Source organism: Gasterosteus aculeatus, chromosome 13, assembly GCF_964276395.1.
Source record: "Gasterosteus aculeatus chromosome 13, fGasAcu3.hap1.1, whole genome shotgun sequence".
In the NCBI taxonomy this organism is placed as follows: Eukaryota; Metazoa; Chordata; class Actinopteri; order Perciformes; family Gasterosteidae; genus Gasterosteus; species Gasterosteus aculeatus.
In genome coordinates, this window is record NC_135701.1 from 7,930,902 (window position 1) to 7,955,938 (window position 25,037).

At 50.8% G+C, this 25,037-nt stretch overlaps 1 protein-coding gene across 1 annotated transcript in view; it reads right to left on the minus strand.

Moving 5' to 3' along the window:
* The window catches only part of LOC120830336 (zinc finger SWIM domain-containing protein 6), a 41,144-nt gene extending 17,644 nt beyond the window's left edge, over nucleotides 1–23,500 (minus strand). The window contains exons 1-2 of the mRNA XM_040194901.2: nucleotides 22,826–23,500; nucleotides 558–914 (exon numbers count right to left, since the gene is read on the minus strand). Coding sequence (XP_040050835.1) covers nucleotides 558–914; nucleotides 22,826–23,258 — 790 coding nt within the window. The 5' untranslated portion in view covers nucleotides 23,259–23,500. The remainder of the gene's footprint in view (nucleotides 1–557; nucleotides 915–22,825) is intronic.
* Nucleotides 23,501–25,037: the final 1,537 nt, after the last annotated feature.

Consider the following 25,037-nt stretch of genomic DNA (forward strand, 5'->3'; position numbering starts at 1 on the left):
CATCTGGCTTCTTCTCATCCTCTTCAAACTAACTTTCCCAAAACTTTCTCCATGCATGTCTCTATTTTGGATTGCCTTTCCTTCTTCTCCACATCTGAGATACAAACCAGTTTGACATTCACACTGTTTTTCATGCTTTCCTCTCCTGCTTTTCCTGCCTTCTTTCTCCCTGTGTTGTTTTACCCTTCTGTCTCTCCCTCTTCCATTAAAATAAGCGGTATCGATAACATAAGATATGAACCGCTCCTCGTCTCGCTGCTAACCTCTTCGTCTCCGTTTCTGTAGCGTTGCCTCGCTCTCGGTGGTGAATAATGGGTCTATATATGCTGATTAGCAGCACACAGTCTCTCCTTTACTGTCTGGATCTCACTAGTCAGTAACATTGATCCCGCCACACTTTACCTTCATCGGCCAGTCAATACTCGCCTGCATAGGAGGACACACACACACCTACATGATCACGAGCCTGCCCATGACCTTTCTCCACACACACACACACACACACACACACACACACACACACACACACACACACACACACACACAGGTTGTCTCACCGTGGACCTGGTTGATCTCGGAGTTCTGCGACAGGATCTCGTCGGCCAGTTTCTGCGCGGTAGGCAACACTTCGGTGTGGTGGACTGAAATCAGGTACTGTACAAACTTCTGCAGCTGGTCTCTGCTCATCTGGAACAGGGTTTCCGAGATGGGCAGGTGCAGTTTGACCTGCTCGGGCTTCCGTACTCTGTAAAGCGACAGCGCCACTACATGGGCGCAGTAGAAGATGTCTTTGTTGCCGCAGGTGCACGTTACCGCCGTGATCTTGCAGCGGTCGAAGCTGACGCTGACGCTGCAAACCAGCTCCGGGGTCGAGGGCGTGGCGGGGTCCGTCACTGTGCCGCTGAGATGGAAGCCTGACGAAAAGGGAGAGAGAGAAAAAAAAATATTTTCCAAGAAATAACTTTTTGAGGAAGTGTACAATAGTCGCAACCTCATCTCCTACAATCAAATTAAGTTAACTAAGTTTGAGGACAGAAATGACAAATTTTCACTTGTTTGAGTCTCTTAAATGTTGTTTATCTAATGATACGTAATTGAATCTCCTCATTAATCCTGAATGAAAATAACAGTTGGTTACTCATTTAGTGATGAAAAATCCCAAGAGGCATCAAATTTCAAGGCAGGCAACTTTGGTTGGTTGTTACGAGAACAGCACTCCGACCGGTCCTCGTTACGTAAGACAGCGATATGATCGAGGAATCCATCGTCCCCAAAAGGACAAATTGAATGACTTGCTCAACTCAATTGAATGTGCCCTTTAGCAAACGACATCAGGAGAGAAATCTCTTGAAGAATGAACGCACGTTCTCCGATCATGAGAGCATGATCGGGGGCGGCTGCAGGCCGCTGAGAGTCGACCATCCCGACTGATGTCGAGATGCAAAAACCCAGATCGGGGAAACCCACCGCGAGAGGAACGGAGAAAGAGACGAGGAACCGAGTGCGGCTGTTACAGTATGAATTATACAGCCTCTTGTTTGAATGTAACGTTTGATCTAATCCCGGCCGTGCTATCCGGAGGCGCGGCTAGTCATTATGCGAGGATGAATATAAACGAGCTGGGCGGGGTCCCCGGCAGTGGCCCTAAAAACACACAGGCAGGAGCATATGAAAGAGGCCCACATGTACGCGCACACACTGCGCCGCTGCGTGAGATCATGCATTTATTAATAATGGGAGTGGTTAGGGGAGACAGGGAGCAGCTTATGAATGCATTAATGTGAGCAGGAGAGATCAGTGGAATGCATGTGGACCAGGCAGAGACATACATCTCTTAAATACGTTTATCAAAGGGCTGAGCACGCGCGCCGCTACGGTATCAAGCACGTACTAACGCATATATCAAAGCGTCTTCTGGGCCTCTGAATTAGGTAAGCAGGGGAGGGGGAGGAGTTGAATATTTATTGGATGGAGATGGAGATGGGGTGAGGGGTACAGAAAGCGAGATGCATAGAGGTCAGGTCAAACCTCTGATGCTTAAGGAGGGAACTAATAATGCAGGTGAAGAGGAATACAGCAAGCAGATTATAGGGCCTTCATATTCCTCCTCTGCAAGACACATTTTTTACAAACCGATGATGCCTTGGACAATTTTACGAATTCCAAAAAACTCCATTAGCAAGAATGCTGTAATCCTGTCGCGCTTGCAAAGAGCATCACAACAGAAAAGGCAATGTTTCGCTATTGCATCGAGAACTAGGACGTGTTGGCTGCAAATGTCCAACGGTGCAGAACTGCAGAACATCGCCATGGAGATATGCCTTTTCCATTCTGAAAGCCAGCTGGCAGAGGACGTACATGTTCGTTAACAATATACACAGACGAGGGGTGTGGATCCAATATGGCAGCCCCTCGCATCAAAGCCTATGTGTGAGAGACAGACAGACGTACAGAGTCACTCTTAAAATAATGTTACAGCTTCTTGTAGGATGGAGGACTGACTTATTAGGCTTTATAATAACTTACAAATGGCCAGTGTGTGTGTGTGCGACACAAGCTTATGTTTCAAGAGTGGCCTCTGGTCCAGAGAGGGGAGAAAAAAAGGGAACATCAAAAACATATGGGGCTGAGAGAGCTCAAAGAGAAATCAACCTCTGATACAAACACACACACACTCACACAAACACACATCAGACGTTGCAAAAAGTAGCACCAGTTTCTTTTGCAACAGTTTTTTTTTGCGTCACCCGATTAAAAATGTAAAATGAACAGCAGTATTCTATTTAAAAAAAATAATAAATAGCGACACATGGAGAATGAAAAACAACACAGTGATAAAAGACAAATCCTCATTGGAAAACTCTCGGCTGTGTTCCCCTTCGCTTTAATGGAAACTCTCACTCCCTCCACTTCCAAGCCCCTTTTCATGCGTCCCTCCCTCCCTCCCTCCATCCGCATTCCCACAGCTCTTTCTCTCTCGCTCTCTGACAGATGGGTAGGTAATGAGTTTCGCCTTTCCCCGTCCAATAGTCTGGGCACCAAAAACTGCCCCCCTAAGCCAAAAATGCCCTTTTAATTTAGCCAAGCATTGAGTACAGGGCTATTACTGTTTAGGTACACACACACACACACACACCTCCCATGACTCCTGGTTGGGTGGGTATGAAACCTTCAATGTCTCATGTGCTAGCTATTAAAGAGCCTGGTCCCCCCCAGCTCCCCTCCCCAAGTGGTGCTCAGGGCTCTTTTCTGTGCATGTTCAAGAGGCCAGGGTTGGCTTTCAAAGTAACCATGGCGGCCATTTTTAGAACAAGGCCTCTGTGAGGTTGCCCTAGAAACCCCATGTGACCGCCTCGGTGAAATCACACTTGGCCCGAGGAGCCGTGTAAGGCAGCGAGAACAGTGTGTGAAAATAGCGAGAATTAGCGTATGTATATATATATATATATATATATATATAAACAAACAAACATATTTATGCAGACCACCCACACTTTTTGGGGGATCCACATCAAAGTATTCCCCCCCGGCCAAATAGCACTTTGTTCCATCTTTCTATCCGGTTTTGAACTCGCATAAGTGCCGATAAGCCTCCCTGCGTACTCTTGACCAGCTAGGACCACTTCTCTCCATTCAACAACGAGGGGCCCCAGAAATACCGGACTCCTGTTCTTGTTTCGGGGAGGAAAGGCCCCCGACTATAAGCCCCGCAACTCCTTCAACACGCATCTGCCGTGACGGAAGAACGCCGCCTTTATTCGCTCCCTATAAAACAGGATTTAGGCAGACGGCGGGTATCGGGCGGGGACCTGGGGCCCGAGATGTTTGCCTGCCGAAGCACAAAAGTGCTCAGTGTTCCAAAATCACTGGACGAAATTAGATTGAGCAACATACATATATTTCCGCAATCAAATTAAGATTCCAAGTCAAAGGGGAAAATTCAGGCCCAGCAGTGGGGAGGTCATTACGTTTATTGGCTGAATTGGTTTCGTGAGTGACTGTCACCTAAATCTAATATGGCACCATGCGGTTCGGATAGCGCTCCTCTGCCTCTGTGTGTGTGTGTGAGAGAGAAAGAGAGACGCCCGATTCGTGATTGAAAGAAGCCGTAAGATGAAACAAATGGGCCGGCGTGAAAGCGAGGCAACAAAAGCAAAGAGGGAGAATCAGAAGGAGAAGATAGATATTTAAGGCCTTTCCTTCCCTGCGCCGATTCACTTAGGCCTCGCACGTTAATCAAATTACCTCCTGAGCTGCAGACAGTCAGAAAGCAACACCTTAATCCGACTCTAGCGCGGCGGGAGCTTCTCCGATCCACAGGGGACCACCTGCAGTACCCGGAGCTTTAACGTGGGATCCGCGTCCGCGTTGACCGCGGATAGCTAAAACCTCGCTGAGAGAAAAGCCGCCGGACTGCAATCCAATCTGTTTTGGCTCGACTGAACCGAGAGGCCCTCCTGAAAGGAGATCCCAATGACGGCCGAAGACGCCGCAGCTGGTTTGGGGAAGGGGTCTGGGATCGCTGTGCTACTCCCACCGCAAAAACACCTTCTCCATTCCCTCTAGAGCAGTGGTTCCCTCCCACTGGCTCCTTGAGCCGGACCAATTAATATGCTAACAAAGATACACGAAAGGGCGTTGAGCATCTTTCAAGGTTAGGTCTGCGTGAGTGTGTGTGTGTGTGTGTGTGTGGTCCTATAAGGAAGCCCCCATACAGAGACTATAAACAGAGATCAATGCTATTCTGCAGGAGACCTTGCTCCGGGCATGTGTGTGCATGTGTGTGTGTGTGTACTAGGTGTGGGACGGGCTGGAACAACACAGCTGAGCTCCAGGGGCGGCCATATTTGCCCCTTAAACCCTCTGGTAGACCAGAAAGCCTCTTTCTCCCCGGCTGTGTTTTCATCATCCGCACACATGCACAAAGTGAAAAGCTCACTTTTCCCCCGAACGCTCTTCCCCACGGACACAAACGAGCAGGAATTCATGTTTTACGATATTCTATGAATTTCAATGCTTTTACTTTACCGCTTGAGATTCTGACAGCAATAAATGCATGCTAATCACAGGGGAGCGAGGGGGAGAATATCCGTATCTTTAAGTGTGCGTGTGTGTGTGTGTGTGTGTGTGTGTGTGTGTGTGTGTGTGTGTGTGCGCACTGACAGCTGTGTGGGTGATTGGAGTTGTCATCAGCTGGCAGTTGAAATGACAGTCGACTACTGGGCTGCTGCCACTTAGTTGTCATGCGGTGCGGCAGGAATGACTTGCAATTTTCAAACTATCACCTTCAGAATGGATTCTAATTTTGCCGGATCGGGCCTGTCGAGCAGCGCGCCGGCTTTACCGCTCTGCTCAGGTCGGCGTTCAGTGGGCTGACCGGCGCGGAGAGACGGCGAAGCCTCAGTTGAGGGACGCGACGGGCACGAGACAAAGAGGATGAAGTGACGAGACAGTGCGTTCTGTTAGCGAGAGGCGACAGACCACAGAAGCTTGTTTGGTTTCTCCGGGAATTAGCCGGGGAAGGATTCTGTCAAAGGATTAGTTTGACATTTATCGGAAGTGCAGGTTCTTGCCAAGAGGTGGATGGGAAGATCGGTAGCTCACGTCTTTAAGGTAAATATAAAGCTGGAGCCAGCGACTGGTTAGCTTAGCTTTGCACAAATACTGCGGACAGGGGGAAACCGCTGGCTTTTCTCCGACGAGACAATCCTACAACCGGTACCGTAAACACATAACTCTCCTTCGATTAAACAAGGCTCCAAACAAAAGTGCGGACAGGAGAAGACTCCCTCGTCCGCCACCCGACCGTTTCTTGGCCAGGAACAGCAACATCCCGCTCTCCCGATTTCAACTGAGCCAGGCTTACGATTTCCCCACTATTTATTTTACTATACTGATCCCAATAGAAAGAGACTGCTATTAAGTGTTGATAACAATATCTATTAATATAGAGACTCATCATAGGGACACAGCCACCGATCAGAAGGTATCAGCAATGTCCAATGCTGCTATCGCACCCAAATAAAATAAAATCAGTTTGAGATGACGTTGATGAGTTTCATAATATTATTTGTCCAACAAGGCATTTAAAAAGTTGCCATAGACAAATAATAGCCTTTCAATGTTGGTCTAAAGTGACTATTTCAGAATGGCATCCATGTGATATTTGGGTGAACTGTGCCTTTAGCGGCCATTCAACAACTCTCCGTCACTGCAGAAGCCAGTGGTCTGCTAATTCCGTCTCCTGGCTGTACATTAACTATACATTATCCCAATCCGTGTGCAAGGTTCATTAGTGTGAATGAAATCGCGGCTGGCTAGAAATGAATGTGTGTAATTAGCAGAGGTCAGTCCCAGTAGAGCCACCGAAGCTATAGACAGGAGGTAATGGGATCCATTGAAAAGCAATTGTCTGCCGCCGTGTGACTTCAGTGTCTTTTTAATGACGAACCTACGCAGCCGATGCGTTGTAGCGCCGGCGTCCCTCCCTCCCGTGACGTCGAGAAAACTAAGAAATAAGCGAGGAGCTGTGTGGAGTCTTGCGGATGATTTGCACAAACGAAAGGATCGGGCAACACAAACATTGGCCGTACCTGTCGGAAGTGGTTATAGATGTGTTTCTCTAGCTTCATTTGACCTTTGCCCTTTAAATCCTTTTGAGATACATTTTTCAAATGAAAACAGCTTAAGAAAATGAGTCTTCACAAGCTGAAAACACAAAATAATAATCATAATAATAATATGCTAAAAAGGCTTGTGGTAAGCCAGTGCATCAACAAAAAGCTCCTATTGTGGAACCAAACATGGCTGAAAGTAAATAGAATTCATTTGCTTATGAAAATACCAACAGCACACCGACAGCACTGGACTGAAAAACTACCGCATGACTGTGTGCACACAAGTGCGTGTGTGTGTGTGTTTAGGTTCACTATCCACGCCAGGAAACAACCTTACACTCGTTACCCTTCCCATTTCGTTTGGAAAGTCACTCGACACACTCCAGCACCACTACACGCCCCTGCACACGCACGCACGCACGCGCGCAGCCACACACATGAAAAAGCACGCACACGCTACCCCACCCTTTGACACACACTCATGATGCCTTCATGCATGCACGCATACTGGCTTCAGTGACTCCCTGCAGTCAACCTCCTTCTGCTCACAAACAGCCCCTCCTCTCTCCTTTTTCTCTCTCCAATAACTGACTCCCCCTCCTGTTCACCCCTCCCTCCCTCCCTTGATATACACACTCACACACACACACACACACACGCAGAATGTTGCCTAGCCCTAAGCTGACCCGTTGTGTGTACTGACGTCACACACTAGACAAGGGGAGGCATCATTCCAGACAGACACACATACACACAAACACGTGCACACCCTCACACACAAACACACACACACACACAAATCCACACACAGGCCCCAGCCGAGGGGGGAGCTGCATTCCAGCACAGACACACAAACACACATCACCACGCCTGGCGGTGGGAAGCATGGGGAGCGCTCAGCTGTAGCGGGGAGGAGGGGAGGAGGGGGCCAGGGGAGGGGAAGGGAGGGGAGGGGATGGCGGGGGGGGGGGGGGGGGGGGGGGGGGGGGGTCAGTGGAGGGAGAGGGGGGAGGCGATGGCTGTGAGCCAGTGTTCCTCTGAGCTCAGCACTTCCCCTTTCAGCTCCAGCCAGCCGGCGGTTTGCGTAACGCAGCCCGTGCAGCCCCGCCGGCTCGTGCTTAACCCCTTCCTTCCTGCAAGTCACCGAGGTCACGCCCGCTGTTCTCTGTTCGCCGGCGCATGCCACATCCTGGTGTAAACTCCCCGCCCCTCAGCGCCCCCCCCCCCTTGCCCAACATCCCCTTGCTCAGGCGGTCCCATAGTCACATAGTCATAGCGCACAGAGCAAAAAACCATCCCTTCCCGACACAAACGCCGCAGAGCCAGTTTACCTTTCACGTGCCTCTTCCCGCCTTCTTTGTTGTGGCCGAAAACATATACTCACGTCTTGAAAACAGGAGCGCGTGTAATAATAGTAATAATCTAATTGTGTCGTTAGGCTGTCTGACAGGCAACCTGGATTTAAAGCGCTCGTCGGACACAAAAGAACTGCGAGGACTGAAATATTCACCCATTTCGCCGGCGATCGCCAAGCAATTAGCGTTGCCACAGACAAATATGCGGCTCAATTATCAGTTGCCATTGACACATGGTTACGCACTAACCGCCTTAACGCCGATCCTTTTCAGTGGACGAGACAACAAAGAGCAGGCCCGCATCTCCTCAGCTGCACATCCATTGACCTTCCAGGCGCGTATGTATGCCAAAGTGTCAACTCTACCCAGAGAGATGTGAGGCCTCATTCATCAAACGTGCCCCCCCCCCCTCCCCTCCCACCAAACGAAAGAAAACCCTGCTGAAAAGTGTCATATAGCTCACACTAACCGCAGAAGACACACCGTCCACGGCGGAGGGATGGGCAGAGCGGAGTGAACGGGGAAGGAGGGGGAGCTTCTCTCACATTTAATACCACTTGACACGCGTCGTCCAGCATCCCTCAACCAGCCGCTGAGCCCGTGTCAAAGCCGCGGCCCTTTCGAAGATGCTGCGCGCGAGCGCACACACACACACACACACACGCGCGCGCGCCCACACACAAATACAAAAACAAATGCAACACAAATAGAAAATATCTCAGCCACCTGGCGCCGTGATCGACGAGCTGCGGCACAGAGCGAGAATTACCGGGATGAAGACAAGTGAGGGAAAGATGAGGCTGGGGGGACGGGGGGACGGGGGGTTGCGTGTACGTCTCTGCTGAATCGCGGGGGGGGTCGATTATCTTGCCTGCAGGCTATTCCTGTAAATATTGACGTTGATGTTAGGACCACTCTCTTAAGGATAAGCCATAAAGCAAGGGGGGTTTTAGATTTACTCTGTGCAAACTGTAAGCATCTGAAATCACACGCTACGCTTGGCCTTCTCCAAGCCTGTTGAGGGGAAACTGAAGTTGGGGGGAAGGGGTGGGGGGGGGGCAGGGTGAAGGGCAGCAAAACCACATGGGGGAACCGAGCTCTTTTAGTAGGTTCACAGCTCGATCCTCAGCCTCTCTCCCCTCCATCTCTAGATGGTTTAGGTTTCCACTCTCGGGCTTAGAAGCAGGCAGCCGACATCAAAACCTTCAGAGAGACCCCCGCTTCCCAGAAACGCCTCTCGTTTCATGTAAATAGCTGCCTTTTCTCTTGCCTGCATTTGATATGAATTGCACCCTGCTGGACGAGAGGGAGCCGATGTTCAGCCCGGAGCCTCTTTTGTTGACATCAGCACGCGTTGCCGTGACAACACATGTCGTGCGCGTGTGCACGTGTTTGCATTCATGGGTCGCGTTTGCAGGGGGGGAGGGCACACGCCGCGCGTGCACGTGGGCAAACACAAGCGGGGCAGGTCCCCGCACATACAGACGCGAGCGTTTCCAAAAACGGGGATTTCGGTTAGACTGGCTTCCAAGGACCAGGTCCTCCTGGGAGGCTGCAGGCACAGAAGCTCATTACTAATCATCTTCACGTAAAAAAAAAGAAAAAAGAAAAGGGCTAAACTAGTCCAGCTATGACGAAGCCTTTTGCAATCCCTCAAGAGGGCCGTATGTGCCCAGTCAGATGGGAATTAATCTGCGAGAGGAACACAATGATGCATGAATTCATTTGAATACAAGTGGGTTAAAGATGCCACTCCTCCTAAGGGATCGTCTCTCTCTCGCTCTCTCTCTCTCTCTCTCTCTCTCCCCATCAAACTTTGCAGGGGAATTACGGTGATTGTACATGTACGCACTACGCAAAGCATCCCACTTTGTTTAATCAAATTTGTTCAAATTACCACTTCCATACAACGACAGAAGAATAATCATATCCGTGTGCAATTACGCTGATCATGTCTCTTCCGAGACTTAGGGAAGTGAAGGACTATGTCACCTCAGAGACCAGAACGAAACAAAGGCCAACTGCTTTGTTTATATTTCACCACGTGTCTGCACTCTGAGATCCTCATTACCGTCATTTGAGTGCCGAAGGAGGCAATGTGACGGGGGGGGGGTCGAGGAGAGTGTGTGTACACACAACTGTGGGCACCACTGCCAGGCACCATGGCAACCGTGAAAGAGGTTGAGGGCCTGCATATGAACTCATAAAGGATAGAAAGTAATATGTGTGCATTTTTACGTGTGTGTGTGTGTGTGAGAGAGAGAGAGAGAGAGAATCCCCTCCCGTGGGCAAGTCAGCATTCACCCATGAAGTAGGTCAGTGAAATTTGCCCAAATTAGGTCAGTGGCAGTCAATGGATGCCATCCTGGACAAGAGGAATAAAGGGGGGGGGGGGGTCTTTAAGGTTAGAGGAGCAGAACCAAGCGGCTTACTTCTTCTTAGCTTTATCAGAATAATTACTGTTTCGCTGGTCCACACAAACACGCTCGCCAAAAGAAAATAAATAAAAAAGCCTCAGTGAGGTACAAGAGCTCCCGTCAAAGCAGAGGAAGCTCTTTACAACTTCAAGCAGTCGTTTTTTTCTCTCTACTCAAACAGCCTCGGTATCAGAATCAGTGCGCATCAAAAGCCTGTTTTGATTGAAAACGCTTCTGAAAAGCAGTCCGATTCGGTTACATTGCTTAGGTCTCAAATTTTGAGCACCCCTCCTCCTCCTCCTCCTCCTCCTCCCTCTTCTCCCTCTAGCTGTTTGGATGGTAGCTTCTTTGTCATCTGCCTCTGTTCCGACTAGCTTTCTCCCTCCCTGTTTTGAAGAATCCACATTGGGGAGAAGGGTTGTTGCGCGTTGTTGCCAATAAACGGAGGAACACAGGAACCTTTGAAGTCTGCGGCGCGTTGCGAGCTTGCTTTCATCGGCGCGTATCCGTCAGTCAACAAGAGAAAACGTGACTCCAAAAAGGAAACTTTTGCTGCCTCCCCCTCCACGAAATTCCTCTTTCTCTCTCTCCGCACACACACACACACACACACACACACACAAACAAAAACAACACAAAATCCCAACAAAGGCAGCAGGAACGTTGCGGGCTGTATTGGGCATGAGACAGAGAGAGTGGGCTGAATAATGGTAATCTGTGAGGAATCGCAAGGTTTTCCAAAAAAAAACTGACGTTGCGTCAACTGGCGCAGACCAACTCTACTTCTCCTGCCTGCTTGGGCCTCCGTGGGCCGCTTCCACACAAAGTGTGTGTGTGTGTGTGTGTTCTCTGCTCTCTGAACTATTCTGTCAGCCTTGTGTCGCTCATGTGAGATCGGTTGGGCGTCAGCGAGGAGGAAGAGCATTGACAGGTGTCTTCTGTGGGCGGAACCTGGGCCTGCACCCCATCACACCGGCCTGCAGCCTCGCTCTGACAGCCACAGAGGTTGTGATGTGGCGGGGGGGGGGGGGGGGGGGGGTTGGGGGTCGGGGGGTTCAAAGGCGTCCCTCCCCGGGCAGCGATCAAACTCGAGCCCCAGGCTCGCCCGGAGATGCAACAAGGCCCGCTTCCCCTCCCCCATCCTCCCCACCGCTGCCAATCATGTGTCGTATGCTTTTGCGTCCGCGCGCTGAGCGACGGCGACCGAGCGAGTTGACGCGCGATAGGGAGACGCGCGCGCCCGCGCGGGCAGGGAGACAAAGAGACACCACCGAGGACACACAAAAGAACTCTTTCGGGATGAAAGCGCCGAGCCAGAAACTACCAAATGTACAAGCAGAACGTGGCTCGCAGAGCGCAACGAGCTACAGCCACTAGCGCTGCTAGCCAGAGAGAGGGGGGGACGTCTGGCAGGAGACGCCTGGTGTGGGAGCCAGAGAAGCGAGCCGAGGCCAAACCTGGACGAGGCCTCGGCCCAGATACGTTGGGACGGTACCACGGGCCCAGCTACGGCGCGTCGGAGCAGGGGGGGTGGGGGGGTAAGAGAGTTAGCAAGAAAATACAGGGTGAAAAAAGAAAAACACACACACACACACAGAAAAGGAGGAGAAAGAGAGGGGTTTGGAAGCCTTTCAGCGCCGAAGTGGGACGGAAGGGGGGGGGGGGAGCCGCTGAGAGTCAGGCAGAGCTGGAGCCGAGGCTCAGAGGCAGGGCCGGGGCTGAGAGAGGAGCCAGGGCCAGAGGCCAGAGGAGGGAGGAAAGGATTGATGCAGTGGGTGGGGCGGAGGGGAGTGGGGGGGGGGGGGGGGGCAGTTGCAGAGTCAGGGGTCCGAGCTTTTAGATTTAGTCAGCTGTTCCCCTGCCCAGCCGCTGGAAGGACGTCAGGACGGGAAGGGGAGAGGAGGGGAGGGAGCAGGGGAGGAGAGTGTGGGAGGGACATTTAACCCAGGAACAGAAAGTGAGAGGGGAAGGAGAGGAGCAGGAGAAAGACGGGATGGAGGGAGGCGGCGGTTTGGGACGGTGGAAAAGCCATCATATTCCGATGAGAGAGAAAACAGCACTGAGAGCAGACAGACTGACAGAAGGTGGTTAAGGCTCACTGGCTTTGCAAACCACTCTTCCCTTCCTCCCTCACTGGTTCTCTTGCCTCCCTCCATCCCACCAGCCACCCATCCCTCCCTCCACCTCCTCTTCTTCTTCTGTGCCCGGTGCGCATGCTTCAGCGACATCCCAGCTATTCATTACGCAGGACCTGCAGGCACGACCCTAAACACACACACACACACACACACACACACACCAAGATCCCAAACAGGTGCGCGACCCACACACACACACACGGCAGCAAAGGGATCACACGTGACCGGTGGGGGAGGGAGGAGGTACGGAGGGAGTGCAGACGGACGGAGCTCTCTGTGGCTGCCTGAGAACCACCGCGGGGAAGAAACGACGAGGAGAAAAGGATGGAGAAGAAAAGAAAGAGGAAAAAAACACCAAAAAAGGAGGAGAAAGAAATAGGTGATCAAAGACGAGCGCGTCTGTGCTTTGTTTCCACAAACGTGGGGAAAGGAGATTTGGAGCGAGGGGCGAGAGTTTGCCACGGGGCGAGCAGCCGCTGCTGGCAAAGCACTTTGCGGCCTATTATATTCCATTCAGATGGACCAGGCGTCTGAGATAAAAGCATTTAGTCTGCGCGTTAGCGAGTGACTCAGCACTCTGAGCCTGCACAGGTGGACCCCTTCATAACTACACAATGCATATAAATGAAGTGGCCCGCGACGTGCATGGGGATCGCTCACTCCCACACCCTCTGCCTCTTTCTTCCTCTCCACCTACGCCACCTTTTGCCTCCCCAACCTTTTGCACATCCTCGTGGACGCGCCGTTTTCAGCTGGATTTAAGTAATTAAGTAAGTCCCAGCCCCCCCCTTTGATCAGTTAGCATCCAATAAGGAAGGACAAAGGAGGCGGAAGGAGACAACAAATTGGAAGGGTGAAAATGAACATTTTACATTTACTCAATATTAGAGGGAGATATTTATCTGCCCGGCTGGAGAAGCCGGCCCACCTCTTCTACTCCCCTTCCCTCTCATTTAGTGTTGAGATGCTAGACAGATCCCCCCCCCCCCACACACACACACACACCTCCGTCCGCTCCATTGCTTCCTCTCCATCACTCTCATGTCTCTCTATCGCTCGCCCTCCACCCATCTGCCCTTTCCTTTTCGTTCTCGCTCCGCGCCTCGCTTTCCCCTCCTCTCCTCCCCTCGGTGGTGGTTAATGGCACAGGGATCCAGCGTGGAATATAGATCAGTGGGAGATGGATGGGGCACCAGGAGCTCCGTCCAGTCCCTTAGGTCCCAGACCAAAGATTAACTAAATATTAGCTGACAGAGAGAGAGAGAGAGAGAGAGAGAGAGACACAGCTGCTAGAGCCACTGCCGGCAGACCAAAACGACACAGACTGTTTTTAACCCCTTTTGGCTCTCAGGAGAGAGAGGTAGAGAGAGGGAGAGAGAGGTAGAGAGAGGGAGAGAGAGAGAGAGAGAGAGCGCGGGCGATAAGCACACAAGAGATGCAAACGCATTGGGGTATACATGCTACCGTGCATGCGTGCGCACGCGCTACCACAGGCACCCTGGGAGAAGAAGTCCACTAATCACATTCTCCCCCCCACTCCCCCTCCGCCCTGCCAAGGCGGATGGCAAGCGGGGTGCGGAGGGAAGGGAGGGGGGTGGGGAAGGAATAAATCTTTATTAGGCCGATGTGTCCCTGCTTTATCGATCGCTTCACTCCTTCCCCCCCCCCAGCCCCCCCTCTCTTTCCCTGCCCTCCTTTTGTTATTTTAGGCGTGCGTCTGCCATCCAGTCCAATTGAGTCAGGCTGTACATCAGAGAGGGCCATTACCCACGTCTCCCTGGGCCGGGCTGTCACTGGCTCTGAGGGGTGGGAGGGGTGGGGGGCAGGAGGTGAGGTGATGTAGCCACCCAGGAGGGACAGCTAGCCAGCTAACTGCTAGCCGGGCCGGCAGGGAGCAGATAGTGGGGTTTGGAGACGGTCAAGGTGGCGTTTACAGGCGGCGGAAGACAATGCAAAGTAATAAAAAAAAAAGAAAGCAGTACTTTTTTGTTGGCAAAGGCTTACAGCAAAGGATGGACCCCCAAAATAATCTGACTACAGCAATGTCAAAACTGGATACCGCTTTGTTACTGATGTTACTTGTTACTGTTACTGACTCATTTTCTCGTTTCTTTAAAACTGCTGTTTTCAAGGTTTAAGAATTGGATTATCCGATGCGAGCTTCCTACACAGAAAATGGTCTGAATAAAACCTTTGATTCAGTGACCCGACCTGCGCAATAAGCAATTTACCACCCAGCGTTATAAGCTAATGAACTCAAATAGCACGTCTCCGCTTTGTTTCCACCAACATATGATATGAGGATTGGCGAAAAGGAGCGGGGAACATAAAACAAAACGCTACCAGATTAGTGTGTGAAAAACCTGAAAAGGTTCCACGATGGTCCTCAATAACCTGGGAAACATCAGGGTGGGGGATCACTTAAAAACTTCAGGGAGATAACAGCAGCAAATAGGCCCCGGTAGGGTTCCTAAACGGAGGAGCAGTGATCGCCCCTGCGGTCCGGATGCAGACTAGCACCGTGCACAGCAGAGGGAGCGGGAGCTAACTAGCCGGCTAGCCTTCCTTCGGGAGTTGAGACACAGGAAACACTATGGGAACATGCTGTATCCAGATAGGGGCAGTGTAAATAAGATATGACTTTCTACTGCCTGGCTTGGGAAATTAAACTGGAGAATTGTGAAGGGGGTGGGGGGGGGGGGGAAGAGATCATGAGAGCTTACGAACACAAGGAAGGAATGCACGAAGAAGAAGGAGGAGGATAAGCGCAGGTATGGACTGATTAGGGGTAGAAAGAAGAGCAAGAAAGGAAGACGAAAGGACGATGCAGGGCTGGAATGAGCTGAGGAAAAAAAAAAAGAAAAGCAAGCAAGCAAGGAAAAGAAAGAAAAGGACAGAACTCCTCAAAGACAAAACTCTTTAGAGGACGAAACCAGATTCCATTCGGTTGAAAGGCCTCTCATTCTCTTTGAATCTCGCTCGCTCCCATTCTTTGTCCGTCTCTCATGCCTGGAGAGCCTTTCTCGCGCTATTCAGCCGCTGCTCCTCCACACAGCCCTGAATGCCTGTCTCACATGCCACACAGCCACGACATCGTTGGACCAGGCGCAGCCACGGCCACCTCACACTCTCCAAACCTCCTCCTCCTCCTCCTCCTCCTCCTCTGCATAAATCACACAGCCCTCGAGCCTGTGGGGCAAGAAGAGAGAACCGGGCAAAACTCCGCCTCCAAGATCTGGATCGGGTTCCACAAAAGGACCAAAACTAAAAACGGGGCATGTGCTCTGTTCCCCTCTCTGACTGACCTCTCAGGGGGGAGAGAGAGAGAAAAAACGGCTTATGGAACATGCCGTAGACGAACAAGCAATCTGCTCAGGTGAGGTGCATTGGAAAACCATAACGTGAGTCTGGGCCCGCCTGTCAAGCAGAGCTATCGGCCACCGGAGGGTCAGTCTGACCAGGTTGACCTTTGGCTTTGGTAAATCCATGGGGGGTGAAGTGAAGAGGTCAGCATTGGGCCAGCTCAATGTTGGGGGAGGGAGAAGCCGGTGAGAGAACACCCCTCTCTGTGCGATAGGGGTCGGCGGCCTTTTGTTTACTCGCATTGGCGCCTAGTCACCGGTACCAGACCTGTGTTAAAGGTGCGTGTGTGTGTGTATGTGTATCGGTGTGTGTTTGTGTGTGTGTGGAAATGGGATCGCGTGGGAATGATGACAGACGGGAATGTCATCCACCCTCTTATCATTAACATGCCTCACCTTTATTCAGCCTGACACACAGCCATGAACACGCTGGCTGAGCCATTAGCAGACGGCGTTTTCTCATCCGCGCAAATGCTCGTCTTCAGACACAGATTATGCACCATTTTGAAAAACAGGCGGCTGAAAGTCCTGTGCAGGTATCTGGTGGAGAATAAGCAGCTATAGACGTATAATTTTAGTACAATTATTGATTAAGCGATATATTCTTTTCCATAACCCTCGGGTTTTGGGATGGATCAAAAACGAATGTCCTTAATCTGTGAGAACAGCAGGCACTACCTTTCTAGTCTCTGACCAAAGTAGACCTGCATTGTGTTCACGCATAATCAAACAAACACCCGTCCGACTAACTTCAGTCCGATCCAGAGCCGTTTGACTCTTTCTGTAGAGAAATAGCTGTTGACCAAACTGCTGCAGACAGCGCACAACGCCCTGTTGTGTGACAGCATGCGTAGCCTTTATTGTCATACTCCTGTAGTAAACGAACACACACACACACACACACACACACACGGGATGCATACATTGAACCTTCCACTGCAGTAAGCAGAGCCTTGGCCTGCTTTGTGCTTATTTCAGCAGCCCATTGGTGCAAAGAGGAATTCATTAAAAGAAGAAGAAGAAAAAAAAAGTGAGAGGGAGCATCAGATAGGAGAACGCTGAGTGCTGCATTCCCCTGTTGTTATTATTGCCAAATCGAAGGGCGGCCGGTGGTAAAAGTCATTAAATGAAAAAGAAAAAAACAGCTTTTAATAGGGCCTTGTCATTGTGGATTTAGTAGCCATTCTATCGCGCGTTCCGCTCGGCTCGGAGTGAAGAGGGGGGGGGGGGGGGGGGGGACTCGGTGGAAGGAGCACTGGATTCCTAGACAGAGTCGGCCAGCTGACGCACACCCGGCAGCCACAGTCTGGGCCTGGAGACAAGTCAGGCTGGACCGGGGACTGGGGCAGACGTGGGGAACTCACACTGGAACTTTATTACTTTAGCTGGTTTATTTTAACAGGCGCGATGCAGGCTGATCCTGCACATGGAGCGTTTCGGGAAAAGCAAGCCCGCATTAGCGGGTGGGGTCATTTCGGGTGGCTCGGTAACAGGCCCCCGGGAGAGTGGCAGGCGCACGGTGGCCAGAGCTGGAGCTGGGAATGGTGATTTAGGAGGGGAGGGGAGGAAGCGGCTATGTCTGGGACCAGGAATGGGACCGGGAGCGAGGCTGGCTCCGGTCAGGTGGGGGGGGGGGGGGGTCTGGAAATAAAGGGCGACCGAGCCTGTCTGATGGTACATCTTGGGTACAGTCTCGGAAATATAAAGAGCAGGCGACCAGTTATGGCTGGGTGCGCGAGATGGAACACGACTGGCTGGAAGAAGTTATGGTCTGTGGAGGGAACAATCTCTCTCAGGCCATGTCTTGGGCTGGGGTTAGGTTAGAGTTTGGAGCTGGAGGGGTGTCAAGGTTTGGGACCTTCTGGAAACTTCTGACGTGGTTGGAACATAACAGAGCAAGCCGAGAATCCAAGGGTCATCTTATTACTTAAAAGGCACATTACCAACATCAGGGTATATGACAGAGATTATCACGTAAACACAGTTCACGCACTCGCGCCAAGAAACACACTGATAAAGCCAGCGTATTTCTTTCAAGCGAGAGGCAGAATGTATCCTATCTTTTCCCCCCCATTCAGCCGGCATAATGGGACAGAGGCCTGGGATCTGCTTCTCAGAGGCACACAGTCAGTAGGAGAGAGCACTTTCCCCAAAGACTCAATGTCTCTTCACATGGATGCGGTTGCTGCCCCTCTCTCCCTCTCTCTCCTCCCTCTTGGAACGACCATTTGTTTACACTAGCTCTCGGCTCAGCCATGTTTCCATGACGACACGAGCCCAGGGATAGTCACATGGCTGGGGGGTAAACCTGAGGCCAGGATCACTGCTCCTTCAACGCTCTCACCTCAGAGCTAAAAGGTCCACAAACGGCACCTGACCAACTGACTTTAAAAAGGCGGGGCCGAGCCAGGTTCCTTAAAAAGAACTGCTCCTCAGCGTATCGTTCAGAGTAACATCAAACGTTTACTTTCGAGAATGATTAACAAAAGCCTTGTGTCCTGCTGTCCCAGTCCTGCCTCTTTGCAACGCTATTGGTTGCAGACGGTACGGCACACGTGTTCCGCCTCTCTCCGTCTCTGGTGACGGGCACGTGTGCTTAATCTCAACGGGCATTTCGAAAAAGATAAAAGGATTCCACCAAACAGGGAAACAGGGAACAGGGAAATAGAAATTGGTTCCACCCACATAGAAAAAAAGGATCACACACACACACACACACACACACAAACAAAAACAACACCCACCCAAAAATGCGGCCCGGCCTGATAGCGTCTCGCAGGCAACATGCTCGTGCAAGATTTACGTTTGGCATCTTAAATTCTGCACCTTCCTGGACGAAATGCCTGAAATGTTGATCCTCCAGAAGCCGTTTGTAAAGCCTTGTGAATTCTTCAAAAAAGAAGAAAAAAAAATTGTCCACCGTGAAAGAAATGCATGCGCGTTCTTGCACAAACATGCTCGGTGTCACACCACCTTTATAAGGGGGGCAGATTTCTCCGTGGCATTTGGCTCAGCGCTTTTGTCGCCCAAACAATAACCTACGAGGGTGTGCAAATATTCTTTAACGTTTTATGAGCCCCTTTGTTTTCCAGGGTGTTGTCTCTGCCTGTGTGTTGTGTTGTTGTGAATTATGTCCGATATTGCCACTGTTCTGCCCCAATGCGAAGCCACGCGTTCATCAAAGCCCGCAGGAAAAACCACATGGCTCCTCAAACAGCTAAAACGGTTGAGGAGAGCCTTGCTTAGCATATTTAAAATCTGTGTTACTAAAACAAAAAGGAACGGGTTAAAAAAACAACAGCTGGGAACCTCCATCCCTGGTTGTTATCTCACCGTTTCATTGACATCATGGTAAAAAGAGGGTGAGACTAGATGACGCAGAACCCTAATTAAGATCCTCCCGATGGTGAAGAAATTAACCTGACTTATGCAGGAGCCCACGACGGACACATATAGTCCTCTCCGAAATAGGTGGAGCAGAGAGGAGGATGACATTCACACTCAAACGGGCGTGACAGCCGCGGACATTCAGTGATATTTTAAGCAGCGGTAGGGCAAAATAATATAGGCTATCGAGACCAACAACTTCGCCATGGAAAATACACCAAAATAGACCACAGGGTATGCATATCTGCTTTCATTCCAGAGGAATCGCTCAGATTTGGGCCGGTGGCGGGATAAAATGACATGTAGCTTCATGTGAATAATTAGCCTAACAAGGGGAGCAGGATAAATAGGCTGTAGCATGTAGCTCACGCTAATGACATTGCAGAGAGCGACATATGCCAGTATGTCACCCCATAGGGACACAGGGCTTACGGTAAGAGGATAGTGAGACTGAGGTGGTGGTGGGGGTTATGGTTTATTTACCTCCTGGCACAAAGCCCTGAAGACAGATAGATGGGGGGTGGGAGTTAAAAATATGGGGACGGTGGGGGGGGGGGGCGGCATAGGACATGTCGAACATGAATGAGAGAAGAGGGGATGAACTTGACCCAGACTGAAGGACTGAAACAGGAAGGAGGGTAATGAAGTGCAAACATGCTTTGTCATGCCACGTTAGAGCCATAGGGTTACGGTTCTATAATTAGAGGATGGGGCACCGTAATACTAGCTTTCCTTTCAGCGTGATGAGCTGCCCAGTTTAAATTGCACAAGGGGGCCGGAGAACAGATGCTGTGATCAGAGCAGGCAGCTCAGGAACTTTTCTCCGCGGGTAAATGATGCTCGGTTATGGCCATGATAGACCAGCTTAAAGGAAAGCTTAGATTTTGTTTTTGATCAGGACGTTTTAACTGTACATGCTTACTTCATCTTATCCATCTGCAGTTGTGAATGTATTGTTACACACACACACACACACACACAAGCTCACTTGGGCTTTTCATGCAGGTTGAGGTCAGGTATGTGGTCCGCTAAATTCACCACGGATTCGACAGTAGAACGAGTGCAAGGGGGCTGGTTTGCTATAACACTGCTATAACAGGAGGAGCAGTGGACCGCTGGATAACACTTGCTTTGGTATATGAATATTTATCGCAACGGCTGGCATCGGAACAGATGAGCTCGCATGGGAGGCAGAACAAGCCATCCATCTCACTCTCTCCCATTCTCTGCGCTTCATTCTTTACTTTCAGACATCCCCTTCTCTTGCAATCACCATTTCAATGCCTCTTTCCGCTTTAGCATTTTCCACCCACTTTTTCCCTCTAGGCTTCCCCTCTTTTTCATGATATCAGCCGATCTATTGCTCTTACACGCCACCCCCATCCGTTCCATGTGCAGCACTGATATATGGGAAGAGATAGGGGGGGGGGGGAGGGAAACGCGTGTGATTAATGTCTTTGAGAAAAAGATAAATAATCACAGGAGACTGGGGGCTGGTAGTTGGCCTTAGGGGAGTAAATATGGAGAGTTTTATAGCTGCTCACTTGGGAGAAAGGGAGGTGGAAGAGATGAGAGGGGGAGGAAAGGAATACGGCGACAGCAGATCCATTCAAGTATATTAGCTCCCCCCCCACATACACAATAACCTCTGCATCTATTCTATTGCTCTACTGTCTTTCATCATCAACACTGAATCCCAGCCCACTGACAGCAGACAGACACACACACACACACACACACACAAGAAGCCACACAAAGCCAACGCACAAACACCCCCCTCACAACCGCCCTGCACTTTTTTTTCCCAGGCCAGACCCTACTGTATGTGTTTGATGGGCCAATACATGTGTGTGATGTGAATGATGGCACCCCCCCATCCTCCCGTCTCCCCCTCAACCCCCCCCCTCTCCCCTCCATCCCATGCTGCCCTGCTTTTAAGCCCTCATCCTCCAGTGGCTGCCTGTCCCCCGGAGTAGATTACATCTTTTATTTATCATTTTTGTCTTCGTTGGCTTTATTTTTCTTCAACCCCCCCCCCACCCCGCCACCCAAAAAAAGGAAAAATGCTGGGGCAAAAATTGCAATCAGCATAACATGCCGTCCTCCTGCTGTCTGTGTGCTCGCCTGTCATCCTCCTCTCTCTGTGAGCATGCAGGATGAGACTGACAGCCCGTGCAGACACACACACACATGCACGCACAGATGCATGCACAATCCCCCTCTGTGTTTATCAAAACCCCCATGCATAATCCCCCCGCCCCCTCCTCTCTCTCTCTCTATCTGTCTTTCATTTCACACATACAAAAACAAATACACGGCCAAAGAAAATGACCCCATTCACCTCTTTGCAAACTATTTCGCACTATTCTCCAAATCACCAGACGCACACACACCGCGGAACTCCTCACTTTTCTACCCTGTGCAGAGTCTTTAGCAACCCTAAAGCCCCCACGAGAGTGAGCACATAAATGAGTCTAATGCTGGAGAATCTGGTAAACAGGCCAGAGAGGGAGGGAGAGCTGCCTGCCTGTCTCTCTGTCTTCCTGCTCCATGGCTACTATTGTGCACTGCACATTCTCTGAGCCCACAAGAGCCGAAGCCATCTCCACACAGATTCTTCAGAGGGGGATAGTAAGCCAAGAAGTGAGGGAGGGAGCAGGGAGAGAGAAGATAGGACGAGGGAGGGAGGGAGGAGGAAGAGGATCATGCATAAAATCTTGTTTGCAGAATGCATTAAGATTCAGATGAACTGGGGAGGGTAATGGGATTAGAATCCTGAACCGTTTCCAAGGGTGGGGAGACGGATTGACAGCTGAGTCTATTGCACTGACGATTGCAGTGAAATATTGTGGCTCTGGCGAAGGGAGCCAGCCAGGCAGGGATGAAGGCAGGCAGGGGGGGGTTGTTGCTGAGCCTACAGCCCCTCTGTTTACCCCGAGCTTTACCAAAAGAAATATTGCAGCAGGCAGGGGGGTGGGGAAATGTATCTTAGCTGCATATAGCCTGGGCTTTGCCTGAATATTGGTGAGAAAACACGAAAAGCCTCCAGTGGGTCGCACAAAAAGGTGTTTGGCAAACAAAATAGAAGCACTGTGGCTTTAAATCGCCGTCCCTCCCACCCTTTTTTTTCTAAATATCTTCTATTTAGCCAGCGGTGAAAAGATATAGGGGGGCTTTTGTCTGCGTACCCATCGGTGGGGGCACGGAAAGCTGGAAAGACATAAAAAAAAATAGGAACAAAGTGCTAAGCTTCCCATCGGGACGGCGGTGGGCCATTCAATGCGCGCGGCTCGGTGGGCGAAATCGGGGAGAAGTGGGCTACTATTACGGGCTGCTCCGAAAATAGGCTATTCTCATACAGGCTGGCGTGGAAATACCCTGCATTGTTTATAACGCACAAGGCTGCGAGGCCAACACAAGCCCCCGTAGAAGTATGGCAGCGATCCACTGCTGGAAAGGCGACCAGCGCGAGTTTATGGCCGGTTGTGTGTGTCTGTGTGCGTGTGTGTGTTTTTCCCCCTGCGTTTAGTAACGACACAGTCCACTCACCGACTTGCAATACGTTGTCCACCCAGCCGCCCTCCAGCAGAGTGACACCCCGCAAGAAAGGCAGCTGGGTCTCGTCATTATTGTCCCCGCTAGTTCCACTCTCCTCTCCTCCGGCGTTGAAAGAGGAGTACATACAGATCTCCTTCTCGCTCCTCGGGAAAGACCAGTATACGATCCTCCGCTGTACGGGTTCCGGGATCCTCTCGAACCGCTCCTCCACCCTCTGGAACGGCCACTTCTCCGCGACCCGGCGCGCCGCGATGTCGAGCAACGACTCCGGGTTGTGCGTTTTTCCGTTCCCCGACCCGCCCGGAGCGGACCCCGCGCCGCCACACAGGACTCCGCCAGCCCGCTGCCCCTGCCTGCACGCCGGGTTGTAGCCGGGCCTGCAGCAGAGCCGCTTGGCTGGGGGCTGCTGGACTCGCTCGGCCATGATCGCACCGCTTCCAACCTGAAGCGCAGCTCCTCTCCGATCATATAAACGGGATAAGGAAGAGAAAAGGGCAATCTCGCACCGATTGTTTGCCGTACATGGCGCGGTTGCCCTTATTTGGGAAAGTGGGGGCGGCGCCTAGCGAGTTCCGCGAAGCCCTTTGTGCCGTTGGAGTGAGCGGGGTGGGCGGGGCCCTGGAGCGCTGCCAGCGCACGAGTGGCGCTATAAAAGGAACTGGAGGCGGAATTCCCGAACGTCGGCAAATCCTTTGTGAAGCCGCTCGGGAGCGCGAGGGCGGGGCCCCGGCGGCCGACGGCCTTTGAAGTTCCCTTCTTGTTTGAGCTTGAAGGCGGGGACTTAATCCAGGGGCGGTCTCGCAGTTTCCCACAGGGGTAAAAGGGGGCAAGAAAGCGGACTTTTTTCCTCTCCTCCCGCTGGAGCCTGTGCTGCCACCCCGGGCTGTAGCTTCTTCTTCAAAAAAAAAAACCCAACGTGATGGTTGTTTTTGAGGCTTAAGTCCAAAGGACTCTCAGCTGTCAAAGAGCGAGAGGGCGTGGGAGGAGGACCATAAAGATATGGAGCTGACCATGCTTGTCCTCTGGACAATGAATCACACACACACTGATAATTTAGGCCCTATCTTAAGTTTAAAGGAGCACTCCACTGATCTTTATATATAAAGAAAAAAGCCTGGTGATGTCATCATGGATTGTTGCGGTACGATTTTAAAAAGTCATGTGCTTTATACTAACTCCAGTAGTTGAGTCTATCAACAGAATAAGAAAAAAAGAAGATCCAAAGGAAGTTGGAAAATTCTGTCTGGCCAGACATGTGGATTTTGTTGTAACCATTATGACACACACACACACACACTACTGGGAGCTGGTTTACTATTGTGGGGCAGTCATTTTATGGTCCTACTTCCTGTCTGCTGTTAATGCTAGTAGAATAGCTGCGTCATGAAAAGGGCCCACTTCTGTAGGAAGAAAAATAGTCATTGGGTTTAGGGTGCGGCTGCATTGCCCACCCCCTGGTTTCTCCCTGCCTAGTGAGACATCTCCCAGAAGCTAATGATTATAACCAAAAACCACTAGATTGGGCATGTGTTTGTGGTTTTTCTATAAAAACTTGTCCCAAACTATGCTGGCAAACCAGGAAAGTGTGTTTGCAATGTGTTGTCCCCTGCATGTGTTCGCAGCTGCCCCTCTCCTTCCACTGTGAGTAGGACTAAAAGGCTGGCCTTTGAACTGCTCTGAAAGTGATCCATGCTGTATGGACCGAGCAGATGTGGCCTAACCTGATTTGGTTTCAATACTCCCCACAGGAAGTTCACAAAGCCAGCAGGTTCGTTTTTGTTATGTTAGCCATCTTTCCCTGAGGGCCAATGGAGCCTTTAGGTTTTTTCTACCTTTGACAGATCTATTTCTTTTTCCTTCGCTTTATTCTTCAGACAGAGATGTTTTACACATGAGCAGAAGTTACAAGAGCTAGCCTGAATGTCATCTGATTCTATGTCTAGTCTCACAGCCAACCACGTTGTGTTGTGTATGGTTAATCTATATCCAACATTTCACAATGATCACGGTCCAGCAGTCATTGTTTTGCACAACGTTCACTATGGAAAAACACACACATATAGGGAACCCTGGAAGACAAAGGGGCTGTACTTACATATTAAGAGAGAATCCGGGGATTTCAACCAGCAACTTACGGTCACAAGAGTGCTGTTAAAACGGATCAAAATCCAACACATTCATTCACCACAGTCACACAAGACTT